Consider the following 20,586-nt stretch of genomic DNA (forward strand, 5'->3'; position numbering starts at 1 on the left):
ATTTACTAACAAATGTCTGGCACTGTGGTATCAATAACTCAACAGAAGAGTAAAACAGTCCCTTGCCCCCAGGAATTCATTTCGTCTTGAGTACAAAGTACACATAAAAGCCCGTTTTTGAAAGATACATTTTAGAATGGGGATGCCAAGGTCTGAGAGAAAGCACAGGGCCTGAGTTAAGGGTACTACGTACACCTACAGGGCTAGACTGGGGCCTATTATCTTCTTGTTTAAAGACAGTTTAAAACGTTTTCTGGAAATATAAGAACTTTACATATCCATCTTTTTTTCTCATTGTTTTTTGAAAGACTTCACGACATTGGTGTCACAGTCAAAGACAGTGGCAGTTCCGCCTTCATAACACGCTCGTGAAATTCTTGGTGCTTAAGGGTCTTGGATACCCAGAAGCTCTAACAAGCAGGCTCATGGGAGACAAGCTCCCCATTTTCTCTTGGCTTCTGATTTGACGGATGATGTGACGCTTCACTGCGTGGACTTTCTTTAGCACCAACCCAAAAATAAAAATAAGCCTTCAGTATTTGAATAATGTAACTGTCTTATGTCTTAATGAATCGTGTGTTAGGAATTATGTCCTAAAACTGAATGAAGAGCAGACCTAGCTTAGGAACACTGAGATTGCCGCTGTGCCAAGGTCCGTAGGCACTGTTAACAAATCCATCAAAAGGCATTAAAAACAAAACAAAACTGGTGTATGTTAGATTCTGGGAGGAAGTATGTAACTTAGTAGGTGGGGGAGGGAAGGTTTTTTTTGCACCCTGAATAAAAATTACGGAAATTTTTCAAATGCCCATTTCTGTAGGTGTATGAGGTCTGACAATTAAGTTTGCGAACTCATCCTAGAAAAAGTGCTGCCCACCTCATTGCCGAATGTCACTACGGTCACCCTCGAAGTCCTCCCCGTGGGAAGCTGTGCACCGACGCCAGTGCCTCGTCCACCCTTCTAAGCAATTTTGGAACTCTTTTTCTGGAATGGCCATCAGAGCTGTCGTCACATTACTCTTGATGTCCTGAATGTCACCAAAACGTCTTCCTTTCAATATTTCCTTTATTTTTGGGTAAAGAAAGAAGCCATTGGGGGCCTGATCAGGTGAGTAGGGAGGGTGTTTCAATACAGCTGCAGTGGTACCTCGGTTTTCTAACGTAATCCGTTCTGGAAGACTGTTCGAGTTCTGAAACGTTGGAAAACAGCCAACAGTGAGGCCTCAGGATCTTGCACTCGAGGAAGCCGTGTGACGTGTTCAACTTCCGAGGCATGTTCGAAAACCGAAGCATTTACTTCTGGGTTTACAGCGTTCATAAACCGAAATGTTCGTCAACAGAGACGTTTGAAAACCAAGGTACTACTGTATTTGTTTCCTGGCTAAAAACTCCCTCACAGACAGTGCCGTGGGAGCTGGTGCATTGTCGTGATGTAAGAGCCATAAATTGTTGGCGAAAAGTGCAGGGCGTCTCACTTTTTCATGCCGCCTTCTCAGCACTTCCAAATAGTAAACTTGGTTACCTGTCCAGCTGGTACAAATTCATAATGAATAATCCCTCTGATATCAAAAAAAAAATCAGCAACATTGTTGCAACCAAGTTCACGAGCTTAATTGTCAGACTTCGTACACTAAAATTATGGATGATACATTAGCAAAAAACAGTGACTTTGTACTTTTAAAAAAATCAGCTTTTAAATTAGAAATGATCTAGATAGTGGGTTTCTTAAATTTTTAACTTGTTATTTGAAGTTGACAATTCATTTCAAGGCCCCTATATGTAATTTTAGTCATCTGTCCATAAGTTTGTCTACCATCAAGCAATGGTAAAAATTCCCCCATTCATTCGTATCTTCCTTCCCTTTCCTCAGGGTAATGTTGGAGTTGGGAGCTTAATAACAATGAGAATGAAGTAACTATTGTAGAAATAGAAAAACTTATCTGTGGTCACATAGGACTGACTGCCTGGCAGCATAAGGCAAAATGAAGTTGGAAGTGAACATTCATCATTTCTCCTGGCCACCTGCCAGCTAGAGCACTGGTGTTTGGGAATAACACTCCCCCGCAATCTTAGGAATCCCCATCTCCCGCAACAGAAGCTTTAGTCTTCCTTTCTAACTCTCGCAGCTAAGCACGCTGAGACCCAGGCTTAGTCAAAACCTGTGCATCAGCAGCTCAACTACAAAAGCAGGATCCATGCTGGAGAGAGTAGCAATGGTGACCGCAGACGGCCAGCCCCGGGAGAGCTTCTCGTGGAGCGTCCTGCACCGGACAGCGGCAATCCTCCGCAGCTGCTGCACGCAGCGCCAGCAATGCAGCCTCCAGCGTGATGTGGGCTGAGCCTTGCTCCTGACCACCTTTCTCTGGCGCAACTTAAGACTGTGTGAGGTACCGCTTAACTCAATACTGTTTCTACTTACAAAAGCTGGCTTCCTGCTGCTTGCTAAAAATACAAAGTCTAAACTAGGTATGGAAGAAAGTGAGGAAAAGGTAACAGTTAATAGAGGGCTGCGGGAGGAGGGTGATGAAGAGGTTAGGAAGCTAAGTATCTCTTGGGGATTCAATGGGGTCAAAGCAGAAGAGCCCTGAAGCTGACTACCCTCTTTATCAAAGAACTTCTACCCAGTTTAGGAGTCTTTACACAGGAAGCTAATTTCACATTAGAGACCTAACCAACTAGGGAGCCTGGTGTGCCTAGGGGAAAATTCAGAGCTAGGACATCGGAATTTAATCCCAATTCTACTTGTACCAATTTGTTATGCATCATACAAATTCATTTACCCCTCCAGCCTCCTGAAACTTAATCCCTTGAACATTTCGAAGGTTCTCTCTAACACTAGAAGTGACGGAACATTTTATTGCTGGAATGGGTTCAGCCTTACCCTTATGCTTCCATCTACTGAAAGGTGCCCTTTTGTAATAGTCTTTAACCTTGTAACTTACTGCTCAGTACTTCATCTCCCCGCTGAGGGGAGGGACGTCAAGGACTGTCGCCCGAGCATCTATGCCAATGCTCAATATCGAAATAAGGAAGCAATTTTTGCTAATGGTACCCGCTTTTTTCCCCAAGTTTTTTTTTTCACCTGCTCATTAAAGAAAAATACAAAAATCAACTTGAAATCAGCCATACTCCTAAATAACCAAAATCTGGTTAACTAACATTCCAGTTTGTACTTTCTTCTGATAAAGACAAAAGCCCTTAGAAATGTTTACATATTTCTCATTTACTTTGTTACTGCACCCTACTTTCCTGGTTGCTATGTAGATACATTAATCAATATTCTTTGCAAACCATACTTGTATGGCATAAACAGGCACTTTTCCTGTCCAACAAGCTAGTGGCTACACTTCTACAGTTACCAGGTATTACTTAATCAATCTTTTTTTTTTTTTGATCACTAGTTATTTCAGGTCTCAAATGTAGTAATCACAACAAAATTTAAGTGTTAAATACCTGAGGACTCCATTAACAGGAAAGGCCTATGCTTATATTAATAGACAAGACAGATGGAAGCAGAACAGTTGAAATTTTCAGTGTGACAAATAAAAACAAGTTACAGTTGGTCCATATTTGCAATCCAGTTGTGCCACTGACATAATTTTGTCCAAAATCCAAACCACCAGGAAGGACAAGTTAGTTTTTTTACACACTGCATACTCACTGAGATAAATTAAGAAGCAATCAGATATTAGGGTTTCTGTCTCCTCCAAAATAAGCTTCCTTTAGCAAGTCTGCCACACTGCACAGCTCCAAGAGGACCACTCTTGTGATTACTGCATGCTTACTGCATGAATCACACCTCCTGAAGTTGTGGAGTGCAAGATCCTAAATACTTGGAATTAAAGAATAAAACTTCAGTCTAGCAGCTGTAAAAATCAACTCTATTATTATCTAATTCGTGGAAAGTTGAGTATACGTTAATTCTAATAAAATCAAAATATATTTACGGCAAACATCCTACTTTCCTACCCATTGTTGACAAATGGGCATTCACTGTGCCCATTTACCTATGCCCCACTTCAGTGGGTTATGTTTGATGTGATCTCTTTGTGGGAACTAATACATAAATAATGAACAGTTTTCCCACACTGGGAAGACATTCATTCTTTTCCGATTTATGGTGAAGCAGCATCTTTGCAAAATCAGATAATAAATAAGGTTCAGTATTACATTAGGCTCTGTTCTCTGCACTCTAAACCTCCCATCCACGCTAGCGCTAGATTAGTATATTAAGCAGATAAAGCAGGGAGGTCAAGTGAGGATACCCAAGCTAGTATTTGGCAGAGCTTAGAAGTCAAACTCAGAGACCCTGGCCCCAGATTCTGGGATCCTACCACATACCTAAATCCTTTTGCTCTTGAGAATTAGGAAGTAAACTGAAGCCATTTGAACCATAAAACATTATCTTGCTCACAAAGCAGCATTTCTACCATTCTGAAAGTCAACTGCCAGTTAAGAGGTAAGAAACTAAATGCTACTGAACACTATTGGAAAGTGAGGGTGCACATACTTTGCCACCCTACTGTCTTCCCAACGATGCTAATGAAGGCCCAAGTCTAATGTTTGCAGCCCCAATGCTGAGGACCACAGATTGTCTCATGTTCCACACCAGTTGAATGAACAGATGTAACTACTACTAAGATCAACCCTACAAGGAAAGAAAAATCCTACTGACTGAGTAAAGGGGGTTCAGGAACTTCCAAAACCCTCAGGCCCAGGGCTTTAAGGAGCCAGATGTATACAGAAAAAAAAGGACATTTTAAAATTCCAAACCCTATCTTCACAAACTATTTCCTACTTTGGCTCAAAAGCTTTGGCCTTGACACCTTCCCTACAGGTTGTGTACTTAAGGACCAAAAACTAAGCTCCAGAGATACCAGATTTAAGTTTCTTTTGCCCCATTAGCAGCTCTGATGATCTAATAGGCATTTCCTCAATGTTAATAATGATCCTTTGCTCAATACTGACTGGTTAGCATGTTAAAAATTCAGTCCTCTACACCTCAAGGTTTTTGGAAGAATTTGATATGAAATTGCTCAAGAAACCGCATTAACATGAGGTTAGAAATTTTCATATTTCACAGATTATCAATTTGGTCTGAAAGTTAAACAATCTTAAGAGATCCAGCTGGAGTATGTAACTCAGTAGATTTTTTATTCTTCCATGATTTCATACGATTATGTTGTCCTGTGCTACAGAAGAAAATGACCCAGACAACTCAGATTTTAGTACAGGCATACCTCGGAGGTATTGCGGGTTCATTTCCAGACCACTGCCATCAAGTGAGTTTCATAAAAAAGCAAGTTGTAATCTTTGCTGGGAGGGTCTTGCCTCCTTTTGTAAAAACACAACACTTGTGAAGTGCAATAAAGCAAAGTGCAATAAAACAAGGTACATATATATGCCTGTATAACTGAAATAACACTAGGTCAAACTCACCCACTTCATGTAGACAGCCAGAGTCCCTGAAACAACACAACAATATATTTAAAGAATATGAGTGCTAGACTTAGGGCTTGCTACCAATGTGAGATAATAAGATATTGTGTAAAGCTGCACCTTGAAAAAAAAATAGGCTACAAAAATCATAAAACAACTGATTTAAATGGTCCAAGTAAACAGTTGTTTCCATGAGAAAAGGAATTAGGTGACTAGGACATAGAGGTAGGAGACAGTTTTTAATGAGTACCCTTTTGAGTACCCTTAATGAATAGTACTCTTTTGTTGAATTTTGTAACGTGCAAATATTATTTACCAAAAAATGCAAGAAAAAATGTTTTTAAATCACCTAAGAAAATAAGCATTTTGAGTAACCCTATTTTGAAACTGACAATGTCTCATTATCATCAAGACAATCCTTAAAACTCAGAATAGACAAAGATAAAAAACAACGTTATTTAGTGTTATGGAGAATAATGACTCCCATACACATGGCTGGTTGGGACAACAAACTGGCCCCATCTTTTAACAATTCCACTTCTTGGAATTTATCCTCAGGAAAAACTGGGTATGTGCTCAACAGTACACCTCCAGAAGAAAGATCACATCAAAGCCTATGGGCAAAAGATGCTGCAAATGTAATGTGTACACAGAAAACTATCTCTTCTATATAAGTGAAAACACTTCAAACAGTATATTTTAATTAGTGTTGCGCTGGTGTGATGGAATGTTCTAAATCTTAACTGAGATGATCATTTCACGGCTGTACACATTTGTTGAAAGTCTAATTGTACATTTAAAATGGGTACATTTAATTGCATGTAAATTTACTTTAATAAAGTTGATTTAAAAGGAAAACATGTAATGTGCACCTGAGTTTACTGAGGGCAGACACTGGGTCTTACCTACTTTGCAGAGGCAGGGCTCTTTATTCATGTGCATTTTTTGTTGGGATTTGGGGGCAGAGCAACAGTTTGACCAGGCATTTGAAAATGTGAGCAGTGGAGCAATGCAGAAGGAAAGAAATGGGTAGAAAGAGAGGAAAAAATACCAACAGTCAAGGCAGTGGCTTATGGCCATTTGCTATTAAACTCCTAACTCTTCAATAAAAATCATTAAAACTTGCAAAATGCTTACAATTAGTGGATTCCTTTGTGGAAACTGTTGAAAGGGTTGAGCTGTGTGTCAGGTTAGCAGCATGTGGTCCCCAAACCATAGACAAAAAGAAACTTCAAAACTTTAAACTACTTGATAGATGGCCAAACCTTGGGGAGGACATTGGACTTTCAGAGGCTAATGCACTGGAAAACCAAATAAACTTAGAACTCCAAAGCGTAAAGACTGACATGAGGATTAATCCTTAAAACTGCGGTGGATGTTCACATACGTTGTTTCACTGCATCCTCAGAACCACCTCTGAGAAGACTTTATGGAAATGTGCACATCTCCAGTGGTAGAACGAGGTCTAGAAGCGCACCCCCGAGTCAAGGGTTCTTTTCACACCTCGTAGCTAGAACTTGGGATCCCCAGCCTCCAGCAGCGCTTCCCACCTGTGCACTCACGTTAGGTGAATGACAGTTACAACTAAATGGAGCATGAGGGCTAAAAATGGAAAGTGGTTCTTAATTTGTTTTTAGTAGTATAAAGGTAGTCTTGAGGCGCCGTTTGCCTGGATCTCCTGGCATTTTCTCTAAGTCTACTTTGTTCTCTAACATCCCAGCTTGAACGCATGCAGTTCTGTTGAGATGTAAGGGTTGGCCCAGTAAAAAGTAGGGGGAAAGATTCAACTGATTTCGAACAAAGTAATTTCTTTATAGTATATACTAATACTAATACTAATACACACACACACACACACACACTCCCCAACAGTCAAAACAAGGGACAGATGTGCTGGGAGGGGAGTCCTTCCCCTAAACTTAAAACAAAAACAAACATTTACAAAAACCTTATAAAATTCTTAATTCTGCAGGACTCAAGTCAAGCCAAGTACTACCACCTCTCACGGGCTGGGCCAGGTGTCAGGCAGCTTTCTATCTTCAAAACCTCAACATTGGGAAATATGTATCTGTGCCAGATGTAAGGTAATTTTCTCTCACTTATCCTTCTACACTTTGTGATTCTGAGGTAGGACTCTGAAAACTACATTTCTGCTTTGCCAGGGACTCCCTTTTAAGCTCTGCAGATGTTGGGGTGGGGGATACCTAGAAGATACTGCAAGGGGGGACTTGCCGCTCCCAGGCTTCTTGGGCGGGCCCCCGAGGCGCCTGTGAGCGTCACCCAACACCCATTCCTGTAGCACATTAGTCCAGCTGCCAGTTTATACCACACTGTAGCACCAACTTAATCATCGCCCCACCCCCCACAGCGCCAGACTCTCTTCAGGTCTGGATTCCAGCCGGGGCTCCTTCTCTCAATTTTCTAAATTTTAACAATTTCAACAGACACAGAAGTCGTAGCTGCTTTCTATAGTTGCTAACTTCAAAATACCTTCAAATTCTCTCCTCTCTCTTTCAGTCACTTAAGTAACAACTTTACATATGTGACAGTTTCCACATGTTCACAGAATTGCCAGAGTAAGGATTAGGCCAACTACCTGCACACCAACCTAGTACTACCCCACGCCGCTTGTCCTCGACTTAGCAAAGGATACAAAGGACAGCTGAGAAGCAGAAGGGCAGTTATGCCAGTTAAGGAAATGCCAACCTTAGAGGGTGCCCGTGCAAGCACCTCAGGTCCCCAAATGTCTGGGAGCCCTTCCATTTGACAGGAGACAGAAACCACAATGCCCACATGCAAAAACTAGAAAATAATCAAATTCAGGATTCAAAAGGTGGTTTACTGGTATGAACGTGTGAGGGAACACCTTTACGTATTTGGGAGTCAAATGAATCTAAAGGAAAAGGTAAGCTGCAAAAATCAAGATTAAGGAAGGTTTAGAAGATTAGGAACAGAAAGTGAAAGGGAAATAATTATCTGTACTACTTGATTATTTTCAGCATATAACATTTATTATGTTAACTGAATGCTCAGTAATGAATTCATAAACTACTTCTGAAGAAAACTTTTTCAAATTAAAAGACTGCCTTTGAAGTGTCTGTGGTCCAGGCAAAAACACGCTGACTCACGTTATAGTTTCAGCACTGTAGTTTCAGCAGTTTCTAAAGTTCGACAGATCTAACCTGGAATGACATTCTACTTCCCCACCCCACTTTTCTACTTAACTTTCAAAATTTAGCTCAAATCTCACCGCTCTAAAAATCTCTTTCCCTAAACCAATCGTGAGGGATTCCCCACACAGACTGTCACGTTTGGTGTCCTCACTGATGCCTTTGTTTTCTATACATGAGAAGGTACGAACTGTATGATTTGACTTGTTTCCCCCACATCCTACCCATCTTTGCACTGAAACCAAGTACGCACAAGGCCACTGCTTCCGCAAGGGTGCACACTAAAATCATCTGGAGATCTTAAAACAAAAAAATATGTTGGGGCTGGCAACTGTTAAATTCATAAATGCCCCACATAATTCTGATACACAACCATGAACTAAGTACTCAGGTTAAAAACAAGTTTTCATAGAAAATATCTTCTGGCTCCTACCACTCAATACATTAGCAGCCCATACAATCAAAGTGGGAGAAGAATCTGATAAGAAAAAGGCTAAGTTTGGCCAAGTATTCACTGCTTTCTAATCACAACCAGTGGCAGGAACCTGAAAGGAACTTGCAGCACTTTTAATTTAACCTTTATCTGAACCCCAACAGTATATACGTGTGTCTCTGTATGTATGTCTGTGTACATATACACACATATACACATATATATATGTAATATAGGTCCTTGATAGCCAGAGGTAAGAAACTTCAAGCTTTATAGCTGTAAATCATTGCGCTTCCAACTGTGAAATGACTCTTTATTTTAAAAAGCTAAAGCAAGGACTATCATATGTGCAGGTGTAGGGGAAGTTATACTGGAAAAGCAGTTTTCCTTATTCTCTCCAAATAGGAATGAGGAAATTAAGTAGGTACACATACTCTCCGAGTAGTAAACACAAAATTCAATTTAACATATAAACTAGTGTATGACAATTCTAATCTATTTTTAGGCTTACTGAATGAAAAAAACAATCTTGTTTAAAATTAACATTAAAGTCGTTATGGTCTGATGCAGCGATACCTCAAATGTGTTTTCCTGGAAAAAAAATAGCAGGAAAGAAAGGAACTGCTGCTCCTTTGTTCCTTCTCACCAGAACTCCAAACTTCCCCAAATGCAGGGACCCAGGGACCCAGGGACCCAGGGGGCAGGAGAGGAACGTGCTGCGGCAGGCCACAGGCATTCCCTCTTAGGGCAAACTGCATCACTAAACAGGGACTCACCTGAGCAAAAACCTCCAATTAAACTACAATAAGGAGACTTCTGATTTAAAAAAAGCTAAATAAACACTTAGACTCTCCACATGAACATGTGTGCACTTCATTTGTCCAAATGATAAAAATACAAAAATACAGGCATTGCCAGTTATTACGTAGGGGCAGATATATTCTGGCTCATTACATCTACAGTACCTGGAGTCTACAGAATCAGATTGCCTGGGTTCATATCATAGCTCCACCAACTACTTAACCCCTCTGTGCAGGTTTCCGTATCTGTAACATAGGGATAATACTAATATCCACATCACAGGATTGCTGTTAGAATTAAGTACATTAATGCGTGTAACATGCTTAGAACAGTGTCCAGTACACAGTAAGTGCTCAATAAAAGTTGTCTATTATTTACATAATAAACATTGTATGACCAATCTCACATCGAGAATAGTTGCCACATCACACTCTGGTAAATATGATTCATAGACTAAGTATGAATTTAACAATTTAAAATGCAATAATGCTTTGGTTTGCCCAACAGTGCTTGATGCAAACTCTCTGAACTAGCATTAGGTTGGGACAAAAGTAATTGCAATTTTTACAATTTTTAACCTTTTAAAGCCAACCTAATAGTTAAACAGGAACCCTAATAATGGAACCCTAATAATTCTTTAAGATATTATATACTGCATATACTGGATTTCTGGAATACGCTATGTATTTATATTATTCTCATTCATATTCATTCATTCTCCTTCCAGCTTTCATATCTGCTATTCCATTTGCCCAAAATTCATTCTCCCTCTTTCTCTTCAAATTTAAAAATACTTCAACAGATCCTTTTCCTTCATCCTCAGACATCCTTAAGTCCCACACATTTCTTAACACACCCCATTGTAACTTCTTATTTCACAACTGTTTTCCAGTAGACAGGCATGCCTATCTTGTTCACCTGGCTTAGTGCTGAATACATATTACGCATTCAATAAGTGTCCATTTAATTGAACTGAAACGCATCTTATGAATGGATAATAAAAAGACAGACAAATTGCAATGTTACGAGAAAGACTGAAGTTTGGCCTTGGGCTCTGATTACCTTACTAAAGCCACTTCTGCCCTGGCCCCATAGTAAGGGGGTGGAGAAGATGGTATTCCCAAATAGTCCTTAAGGGTAACTAAAAACACAGCAACTTTACAGAGAACATTTTCCTTAGTATAAGCTATAAAAAAAACTTAGAAAGCTGTAAAGAAACAAAAAGCACCTATAGTGTCAAGACATAAAGATAACATTAGTTATATTTCTTTTTAGTATTTTCTTGATGACAATGCCTTCAATCACTAGATTGTAAAGACTGAAAATAAAAACTGATTTGCCCAAAACGACCAAATCTCTGAGATTGGCATATTGTGATGGTATTGAAAACTAAAGGAGTTTGAAAATCTGAAGAATTAGTCAATTTCTAAAAAAGGCAAATTATGTCAACATTAGATTCTGAAACCAATATCTAAAAGTACTATAAATTATAGTTGAATCCTAATTATATACAAACAGCTGAGTTACAGGCTGATTCAGAATTATGGTTTTCTATGCCTAAGTACCCTCAGGGGATTTTAGAATAGCTACATCCAGGATTTTAACAAATATACAATGCCCTGAATGATGTACTATAGCTCTTGAAGAATGGTTAATAAAGAATTCTTTCTGCAGATTTTTCTGAGCGTTCTTAACCAGTTATCCAGTTCTTCCAACCACACATTAATGGCTTCTGCCACCAGAGATGCCAGGGCCACAGTTCTCACTCTCTTAGCATACTATGGCGATGGTGGTCCTGCATCCTATCTAATCTACAAATTAAAGATGACTATATTTAACATTAAAATAAAAACTTCACTTGGGAAGCATTTTTAAAAGTTGCTAAGATTTTGGCTAACATTAACTGATTCCCTATTATTCCATCTCCTAATTTGTATATCCATTCTGATGTCCTTCATACACTACATTTGAAAGAAAATTGCAACTGTATAATAAAATACAACTCATCCCAGTCCAACTCATCTTTCATACAAAAAAAATATTTCTTGATGCACATTGTTACATACACTATGCCTTTCAGACCTGTTTTGTTTTTAGAAAGTAAAATCATATGTCACAGCACCGAGGCACCCACACTACCGTGAGGACCACAAGTCACGCCCAAAGCCCCTGTGGGCACTCACCTCATTTTCTCGTCTCCGGCATTTATTTCTATAGTGCACATGCATCCAAAACACATGGGAACAGATTTAAATGTATGTGCAGAATCCGTACTGTTTGAATTTGTAGCGTAAGATATTTTCTTCTTAAATCCATTTACACACAGATAAACCAAACTACTAGGTGTAAGAAAGAAAGCAACAGTGTTACTGCCTTCAAGTCAGGAATCCTAGTGAACCAAATTCTTTGGCCCACAGACTCTCAAGAAAAGGAAAAAGCTGGTGTTCTTTACTGTGTAACTTTAGCTGTATATGGTCACAAGTACGGAAGAACCCAGAACTTCTGCAAAGCAAAAGCATGGTGGATACTCAGGAAGTGTTTGATAATTTGACAAAACTCAATTTCTATTGTGTGTAAGTTGATCAATCTGGACTGAAGAAAGTGCTTGATACAGAGGAACTTAAAAAATAATACTCAGCTGACTATTTTTAACTTACTTTCAATTATGCCCACATTTCATAATCAAAAGATCAGGTAGTATATTAAATAATATCCTTAATGGCCTGAAAGTTTAATTATTACCAAAAGTCGCCTAGGGATTCTTAACCTGAAATCCATGGAGACCAAGGGAACTCACAAATAGGCTTTACCAGAACCTGAATCCTCAGAAGTCATATGCAAAAAAATATGGTTTACTTACTGTCCTAGGAAGAATGTCAGAAAATTTTTAAAATTGGGACTACCAAAAGAGCTAAGAACCACCTGTTTCTAGTCAAATTTTTACTACGTGAGTTTATCTGTTTCCTAAGGACGCTTTTATTACAACTTATAAGTCCATCTTCATGGTACGTTTGTCATGCCTTTTTTTAAAATGAGGGGGAGAAACATCACCAGCCAAACATTTTCATGGCTTAAAAAAAAGGCCCAGTTTTCTGATTCACTTTTATTATTAAAAATTACCTTATGAACTAGAATACATATTAAATGAGTGAATTTTAAGTAGTGATAGGAAGAAGTGCTACCTGTATTTTTTTAAAATCAAAATCATTAAAGAAAAAGTAAACAGAATTCGAGTCTTAATGCAAAGTCAGAGCATACCAGGTTTTTAAGAAATTGAAACTGAACTTCACCAAACAGAAAAGTAAATTTTAGGCAAGTCTGGTGCTATACTAATCTCAGAAGGCTGGTCTGGTAGGTTTTAATCAAATAAACCAACTCCTCAAGTAAGTTAACTATGGCTTCCTAAGGCTGTATTTTATTGTTTTCATGATTAAACTTGAGAAAAGGAATGTCACTCTTTCAATGCAACATGTACAGCTAAAATAAATTTGTTTTTGACCAAGGCCACAATTACAGATCTCATTTATTTGTTCCCAAAATAACTCTGGTTCTTCTTTATGACAGATGGATTAGAGAGGAGTTCTTATTTTAGGTACCTTTTAACCTATATGACTTTAGTCACTTTTAGAGATTAAAAAGAGCTTTGACCCAGGAGGCAGAGAGAAAACAGAAAATTCTAAAACTTCTAGCTAAACACAGAACTGCCAAGCTTCAGTGAAATTCACATATGTTCAAAATACTACTACATATAAGACTATTCATTACATCATTCCTTGTAGAGCAACACTTAGGAACACTCTAAAAAGTTATCAATAAGCAATTAGCTAAATTAAGGTCTAACCACAAGGTTCCAAAAAGCTGCCCTTTAAAAAAAATTAGTCACCTCCAAGGTATACTGGGGGTGGGAGGAAATCAAAGTATCTGCATGAGGAAGGAAATAGGCCTAACATATATGTACTGAGTCTCTATGGTCTTTCTCAAAGGATACACAATAAAAATAATGGTTATCTGGGAAGGGGCGCTGGAAAGCTGAAGGACAGCTGAGAAAGTCTTAATTTTCCTCTATGTACCTTGAGCACATTTCAAATGTTGTGCTCTATGTATTTCCTAGTCAACAAAATAAAAGATTGATTCGTTTTGTTTTTTAATTAATTTATGGGTGGAATCAGAAACTTTTAGCTTTGACATCGGTTCAGATATAATCTACTAAGCAGTAACAAAGTCAAATTATGATATACAATAACTTCCCTAAAACTTTCTACACCAGAGATTGATGAGCATTCATTCATTCATTCACCATTTCAGAGTCTACTTACTAAGTGTTCTAGGCATTTGAGCAATGCCCAAGTCACCCAAGAGTCCTTGCCTTCATGGAGCTTTAGTAGGACCAGACACAAAATGTAAATAACACAACTTGTAGTAGTGGTTAAGTGGTAAACAGAATAAAGGGGAATATGGGGATAAAGGGAAACCATGGGGTAGGTGGCAGGGAAACTGTGTTTTAGGATCCTTAGGTAAAGCTTTCAGAGGATATGACATGTGAGCCAAGAACTGAGTAATATCACAAAGCAATGAAATAAACAGGATGAAAGTTCTGTGACTGGAACAAGCAAGGTTCCAGTGTTTAGGGTACAGCAAAGCAATAGGGTGGCTGCTGCAGCGGAGCAACCGGAGGAGAGAAGTGCAGGAGATAATCTGAGGTAGGGAGATTCCAGATGCAAGAAGGACTTGTAGTTAGGGAGGAAAAAAAAGTCAAGATTTTATTCAAAGTGTGATGGAGAAACTTTGTAGAGTTCTAAGCAAGGAAAAGACATGCCCTATTTTTTAAAAAAGTAACACCAGCTGCTGCTTAAAAAGAAACTAATACAGTAGGGCAGGCAACAAAGGAGGGAACAAAACAATGATTTAAGAGAGATGGTGAAATGTATCTGCTTTAGGATACATTTTGAAAGTGGAGTCTACAAAATTTGCTACTGGATTGAAATGGGAATCCAACTGGGAGAAGAGTAATTCAAAAAATCATCTTATATTTGTATAATTGTTACAGGTCTCAAGGTATTTTTACACATAGATTATTTCATTTCATAATAACAAGAGGCTGGGGAAGGTCACAGTGAGTCAAGGTCCAAGTTCTTCCTCTTGCCAGTTTTAAGACCCTAGGAAAGTTATGACAATGGGTTTCTAGACTATAAAACACATTGTCTACTTCTCGGGATTCCTGCAGGTATCAAATGGCTGAAGAATTTTGGAAATGTGAATAATGACTATTCTGAGATAGCACCTTATTCATAAATATCCAGTGAAAGACGGTAAGTTCCTGTCATTCAGGACAGTACAGCTACCATCCCCATGATATTCCACACAGAACCTCGTACTGAGATTGTCAGAGAAGAGGCAAACTTTTAGTTTCAATTATGATATTAAAAACATAGAGATTTTCACTGATTATGGAAAAAGCTACATAATACAAGCCTGGGCACTAGAAAAAACACTTTTATCTTTTAATTCTTCCTAGGAATTGGAGAAAACAATTCTTTTAAGCTATAAATAGCATTAACCACCTATCTGTTTACAAGAGAAAACCCAAAATCACAGCACCTTTCATCAGAAAGGATACTATAAAATTAAAACTGAGGTATCACTTTCTTGGTTTAAATAGTAAAATGTAAATACCTAGTGTAAATTATTGTGTGCAAATTAATTGAATTATGAGGACTTCAACTAACTGCCTTAAATCATTTTTGTAAGTTTATGAACAAGGTTCCACGGAACTAATTTTCATCCAAGGCTTTCATGTTACTGCAGAATATCTCCAGAATCAAGCAAACATGGAAAAATATTTGTTAAGTCTTTAGTTCATTATGTATTTTGGAGATTATCTTGAATGTCAATTTGTATTATGTACTTAGTCTGTAACCTAAATAACAGTAAGTAATAATTCAAGGATATTTATTGTAGAGCTCTATCTTCCACCCCTCATTTTCAACCGGAGCCTCAACGAACATGACCATTGGAGCCATGTGACTGCAGTATAAGTAAACCCACACTGTAAGGACCTTCCAATGCATACAGCAACTAAACTGCCTTGGACAGAGTCCGAGACAAACCCATAAAACAGTACAACAAATTTTGCACTGTGACGGTTCACATCGTTACACTCCAGCACACAATGACAATTCGTCCTACTCTCTGACTTCCAAGAATTTCTACTTTATAAAACGTCCTATTGTTCTCTAAATCCAGCATCTTCAGATCAGAGACACCCCCCATCCCATACATTTAATTGCGATTGTACGAAGCACTACATTTCATCGTCCTTCAACAGGTCTTTCACGGAGCACGCATCTCGCCCAAACTTTTTTTTTTTTTTTTTTTTTTTTTTTTTTTTTTTTTTTTTTTTTTTTTTTACTTTTTTTTTTTTTTTTTTTACTTTGACCATTAGCATTAAGTTGGTTACCGTACACATCCAAAGGCCCAGCATCTTGGAAATATCATGAAGTGGCACACCTTGTACCAGAGTCTCACAAGAATAAAATAGACAATGCTACATCAAGTGGTTAAAAATACACAAAAAAGTAGTTTTAACAGTCTATAAATTTTTTATACTTAAAATCATGATTGAGTTGAAATAAAAAAGTGCATTTCAATTGCTAAAAAAATAATATTGGTATAGTTAACACAAGGGGGAAAATCAGTACACTGAGGGATCTGACAGGATGCTAGAAAAAAGATGACTCAGGGAAGCGAGGCTAGTTTGGAGATTCAGGAGGGGAGCTGTTCTACCTCACTGTGCTTCCTAGGGGCCAGGCAGCTCTCCTCTCCCCAGTATCTTTCCCATCCTAAGGGATCCTGTCCTACCTACCTGTCACATCCCCAACTGAAAGACTCTTCTAAACTTCTTTGCAGCATGAAAAGTACCTGCCCTACATGAGTCAACTTGACCTTCAATCATGTCTTGGCAGAGGTAGGAGAGGGACACTGCCCCCCCCCTTCTGGACTTGACACAAGTACCCCAGCCACACGGCCTCCATCCTTAGGACTTGGCAGGCAGAACAGTCGCCCAAACTTTTGAAGCAAACAACATTACACACATGTTCGCCAGGTTGTATCGAGCAAAACGATGCTACAACTTAGTCACTTGAACTTGCATGTTGAGCAACAGAGATAGATGCACCTCACTTCCTTCGTTAAAACTGACCCCAAATGCCAAGGTTTTGTTTTGTAAATTGCAAGAAACATTTCACATCTGAGGACTGGACATTATATAAAGATTTTACAAAACAGAGACGCCGAATTTTTCATGATTCCATATATGCTTGTCAAAGTACAGCATTAACGAAGAGTCCAAGAACGGCCTAATAATTAAAGGGCACAAGATCGAAAAGCAAAAGATTTCACAAGGTCCCCTATACGTGCGCCCCCCGCCCCAAGTCTCGTGTTAAACTATTTCCTCTGACCAGAAACAGGTCTTCAAAGCGCGTGCAAACCAGAGTAAAATCACTTCGCGGAGATAACGAGGGGAAACACATCTGAAGGCGAGGACACCGCCGGAGCTGGAACCGTGGGCGCGGACCCCCCGCTGCCCGGGCCCGACTGCCGGGGGCGAGCCTGTGCGGCGGGCGCAGCACGCGCGGCCCTCCCGGCGCCCGGGGCCGGCCCGGCCTCCCCTCCCGGTTCATTCATTCTGCGCCTGGCGCCGCCGCACCCCTGCGCTTCCGCGCGCGCCGAGTGGGGGACGCGAGACCCAGAGGCCGCGTCTGGCCGCCACCTCCGCCTGCAGTGCGGGCCCCGCCGCGGTTCCCGCGCGCCGCGGCCTCCGTCGGGGGTGGTCCGAGAGACGGCGGAGGCCCGCACCCCAGCCCGGAACCCCGCAACCCCACCCTCCCGCAGGGCGCAGGCCGGGCGTGACCCATTCGTCGGGGGCCGCCGGGAAGCCCCGCGTCCCCGCCGCCGGCTGTCTCGCCGCGGCCGGAAGTCTGCCCGGCGCCCCCTCCCCAGCGCCGACTTCCCTCGCCGCCGCGGTCGGACCCTCTCCGTGCAGCCTCGGGCCTCCCAAGGCGGGCCGCGGGCCGGAGGAAGCGAGCGGCCGCGCCGCCCGACCCGCCAAGAGGGAGAGACCGGAGCAGGGAGCCGCAGGCCGGCCCGGGAGGTTACCTTGATAATCCTGCGGGGCAGCCCGGCCATCTTGTCAGATCCCGAGTTCGGCCTCTGGTCTCGACTCCGGCTCCGCTCGCCTCACGCACGAGTGGAAGTCCCGGGCTCCACTTCCGGGGGACGTTGCCGCGCCCGCCGCCGCCGCCGCCGCCGCCGCCAGCGAGGCCCCTTGGGAAATGTAGTCCCTGCTCGGCCGCGGGCGGGCTTCCCTCGGACCTGGCCCCCCCACACTCACCCCGCCCCAGCCCCGGCCTGGAGGTGGCGGAAGTGACGCCCAGCGGCGGGGCAGGGACTTGGGGGAGGTGGCGCGGGGCGGTGCCGACCTCCGGCGCTCGCGGGTGAGCCTGCCGCGCGAAGGTGGGACTGGGCTGCCCGCACACGGCGGGCGTCCGGCCACGGCCACGCCCGCGCCGGTGGAGACGTAACAGAGGCCCGGCTGCCGAGGGAGCTCGTTCATTCCTTCGTTCGTGTCTTCGTTCTACGTGCCTGCCTCGTGCGCTGGCGCCGCGGAGGACGAGGGGGTCCGGTTGATCCGCGCGCTCCTCGCTCCCAGGGAGGGGAGGACCACCGCTCGGCAGCAAAGCTCCCAACTGTGATGGCTTGGGTCTCGCAAGTTCTCCAGGGAAGAAACTGGAGCCAGACAGTTTTGATGTTTACATGTCGCCTACGTCGGGCCTCTTTGACACAGCCCTTACACTCGGAGAGGGCTGTTTGCAGCTAGTTGAGGCCAGGGAAGAAAGGTTTCAGGCCGCCTGGACCTGGTGGCTGTGACGCAGAGGAACTGTCTCGCCCGAGGAAAGTCCAGAGACAGGATCAGAGAGCCCGGCGTAATCCCGGACAAGGATTCCCCGGGAAGTGCAGGGATCCTAAATGAAGACTGGAGTGGGGGTGCCTGAAAATGACATGGTTGGGGAAGCGTCTCGCGACAGCCTGATGACTGCTTTGCTATGCGATGGGCTTTTTGCAGATACTATCTTACTTCATCTTCACAGCAATCTTGACAGGGACACCCAGAGACGTTAACTAACTTTTTACAAGGTTATGCAGGAGAAAGTGGAGCCGTTAACTCCCAGGCAGGCCTGCCAAATGGACCCCTTCAACTGCTTAACTACAGTGTTTCCTTAGCACCGTAATACAGACATAGTGAATGAATGAAGATGTGCCAGGTGCTATGTTAGGGGATGAGAATACAATGAAACTGACCCCGCCTTCCAGGAATTTAAGAGTCAAGTGGAGAAGAAAGACAAGTAAACAATTAATTACAATCCAATGTGTTAAGGGCTATACCAGAGGTTCTTCCAAGGTGCTATTTGAGTGCAGAGAGGCATTAATTGCTTGAGAGATAAGAGAAGGCTTCACAGAGGAGAAGCGGAATCCTAAAGAATGAGGTCAGAATCTAACTGACCTGGTAGGGTAGAGCATGCCAGGCATGGGCAATAGCCTGTGAAATGGCATTGAGCTATAAAGGGAAACAAAACAGTGCATTAAAGAAATAAACAATATGGATGCAAGAAACTTGTAAGAATAATAAGAGAAAACATTATGTGCCGGGCACAATGCTAAATGATGACATGGATTATCTCAATTATAAAACTTATAAGGTAGCCTTGCTTATTACCAGTGCTCTTTAGATGAGAAATGAAGCTTCAGAGGGAATCATGAGAACTTAAAATAACCAGAAGTCTGAAACGAGCGGTTCTGTGATTAAAAGAATCTGAGAAAATAAATAACACTGGACAAGGAAACTTTCAGAATATTCTAGAAAGGGCCCAGGAGAATTCACCCTGATAGGAAGACTGGCAGAGTGATTATTGGGTTAGAAGTGTGCTCTTGCAATTATCTATTTTTGCCTAACAAACCTGCTCAAACTTAGTGCTAAAAAATGACAACCATCATTTATTTAGCTCTTGAATATGCAATTTGGCCAGGGAAGGCTCCTCTCTGCTTCATGCTACATCAGTGTGGGCAGTCCTGCTGTGGCCAGATCCACTTCCAAGGTGGCTCGGAGCTGCCAAGTTGGTGCTGGCTGTTAGTTCCTATCCAAGTGGGTCTCTCCTTGTGGCAGATGGGGCTTCCTCACTGCATGGTGGCTAAGTTGCAAGAGTGAGTGTTCTAGCTAGCAACAGCAGAAGCAGAAGTTAAATCATCTTTTTTGGCCTAGCCTTGGAAGTCTCATAGCATCACTCCCACCATAATCTATTGGTCAACTAAGTCACAAAAGCCCACCCAATTTCCACCTTTTGGGGAGTGACAAAAGTCTAGAAACTGTCAGTGTGTGTGCGTATGTGATGGGAGATATGGCTGTGGCCAACTTTGGAAAACAAACTTTGTCATTACAGGTACGACATTTGTCAGTGTATGCTTACAAACCACCTGCTTGAGAGTCACCTGCCTATGATTCTAAGTGCTGGTTGAAATAAACATTACCAGAGCCCTCCTTCCAGATATTCTAATTCTCTAGGTCAATGCTGAGGCTTGGGTATCTGCATTTAAACATTGTGAGTAATTTTGGTGGGTCCTAAAATTTTAGAACAAAAGATTTTGAATAAAGAACAAAATGTTTAAAAAAAAAAGTGTTGCCATCTACCT

General features: G+C 41.5%; 1 protein-coding gene across 2 annotated transcripts in view; it reads right to left on the reverse strand.

Annotated features, from left to right (window-relative positions):
* Nucleotides 1-18,244, reverse strand: part of UBE2N (ubiquitin conjugating enzyme E2 N) — a 28,568-nt gene extending 10,324 nt beyond the window's left edge. The window contains exon 1 of one of the 2 annotated variants that reach the window (XM_081061568.1): nucleotides 17,998-18,244. In XM_081061568.1, the coding sequence (XP_080917694.1) occupies nucleotides 17,998-18,027 (30 nt within the window). In that variant the 5' untranslated portion in view covers nucleotides 18,028-18,244. Of the gene's footprint in view, nucleotides 1-17,300; nucleotides 17,538-17,997 lie in introns of those variants that run through there. The other variant, XM_081061567.1, reaches the window with a different exon arrangement.
* Between the last annotated feature and the right edge of the window lie 2,342 nt (nucleotides 18,245-20,586).

This window comes from Rhinolophus hipposideros (assembly GCF_964194185.1).
Source record: "Rhinolophus hipposideros genome assembly, chromosome: 9".
NCBI lineage: Eukaryota > Metazoa > Chordata > Mammalia > Chiroptera > Rhinolophidae > Rhinolophus > Rhinolophus hipposideros.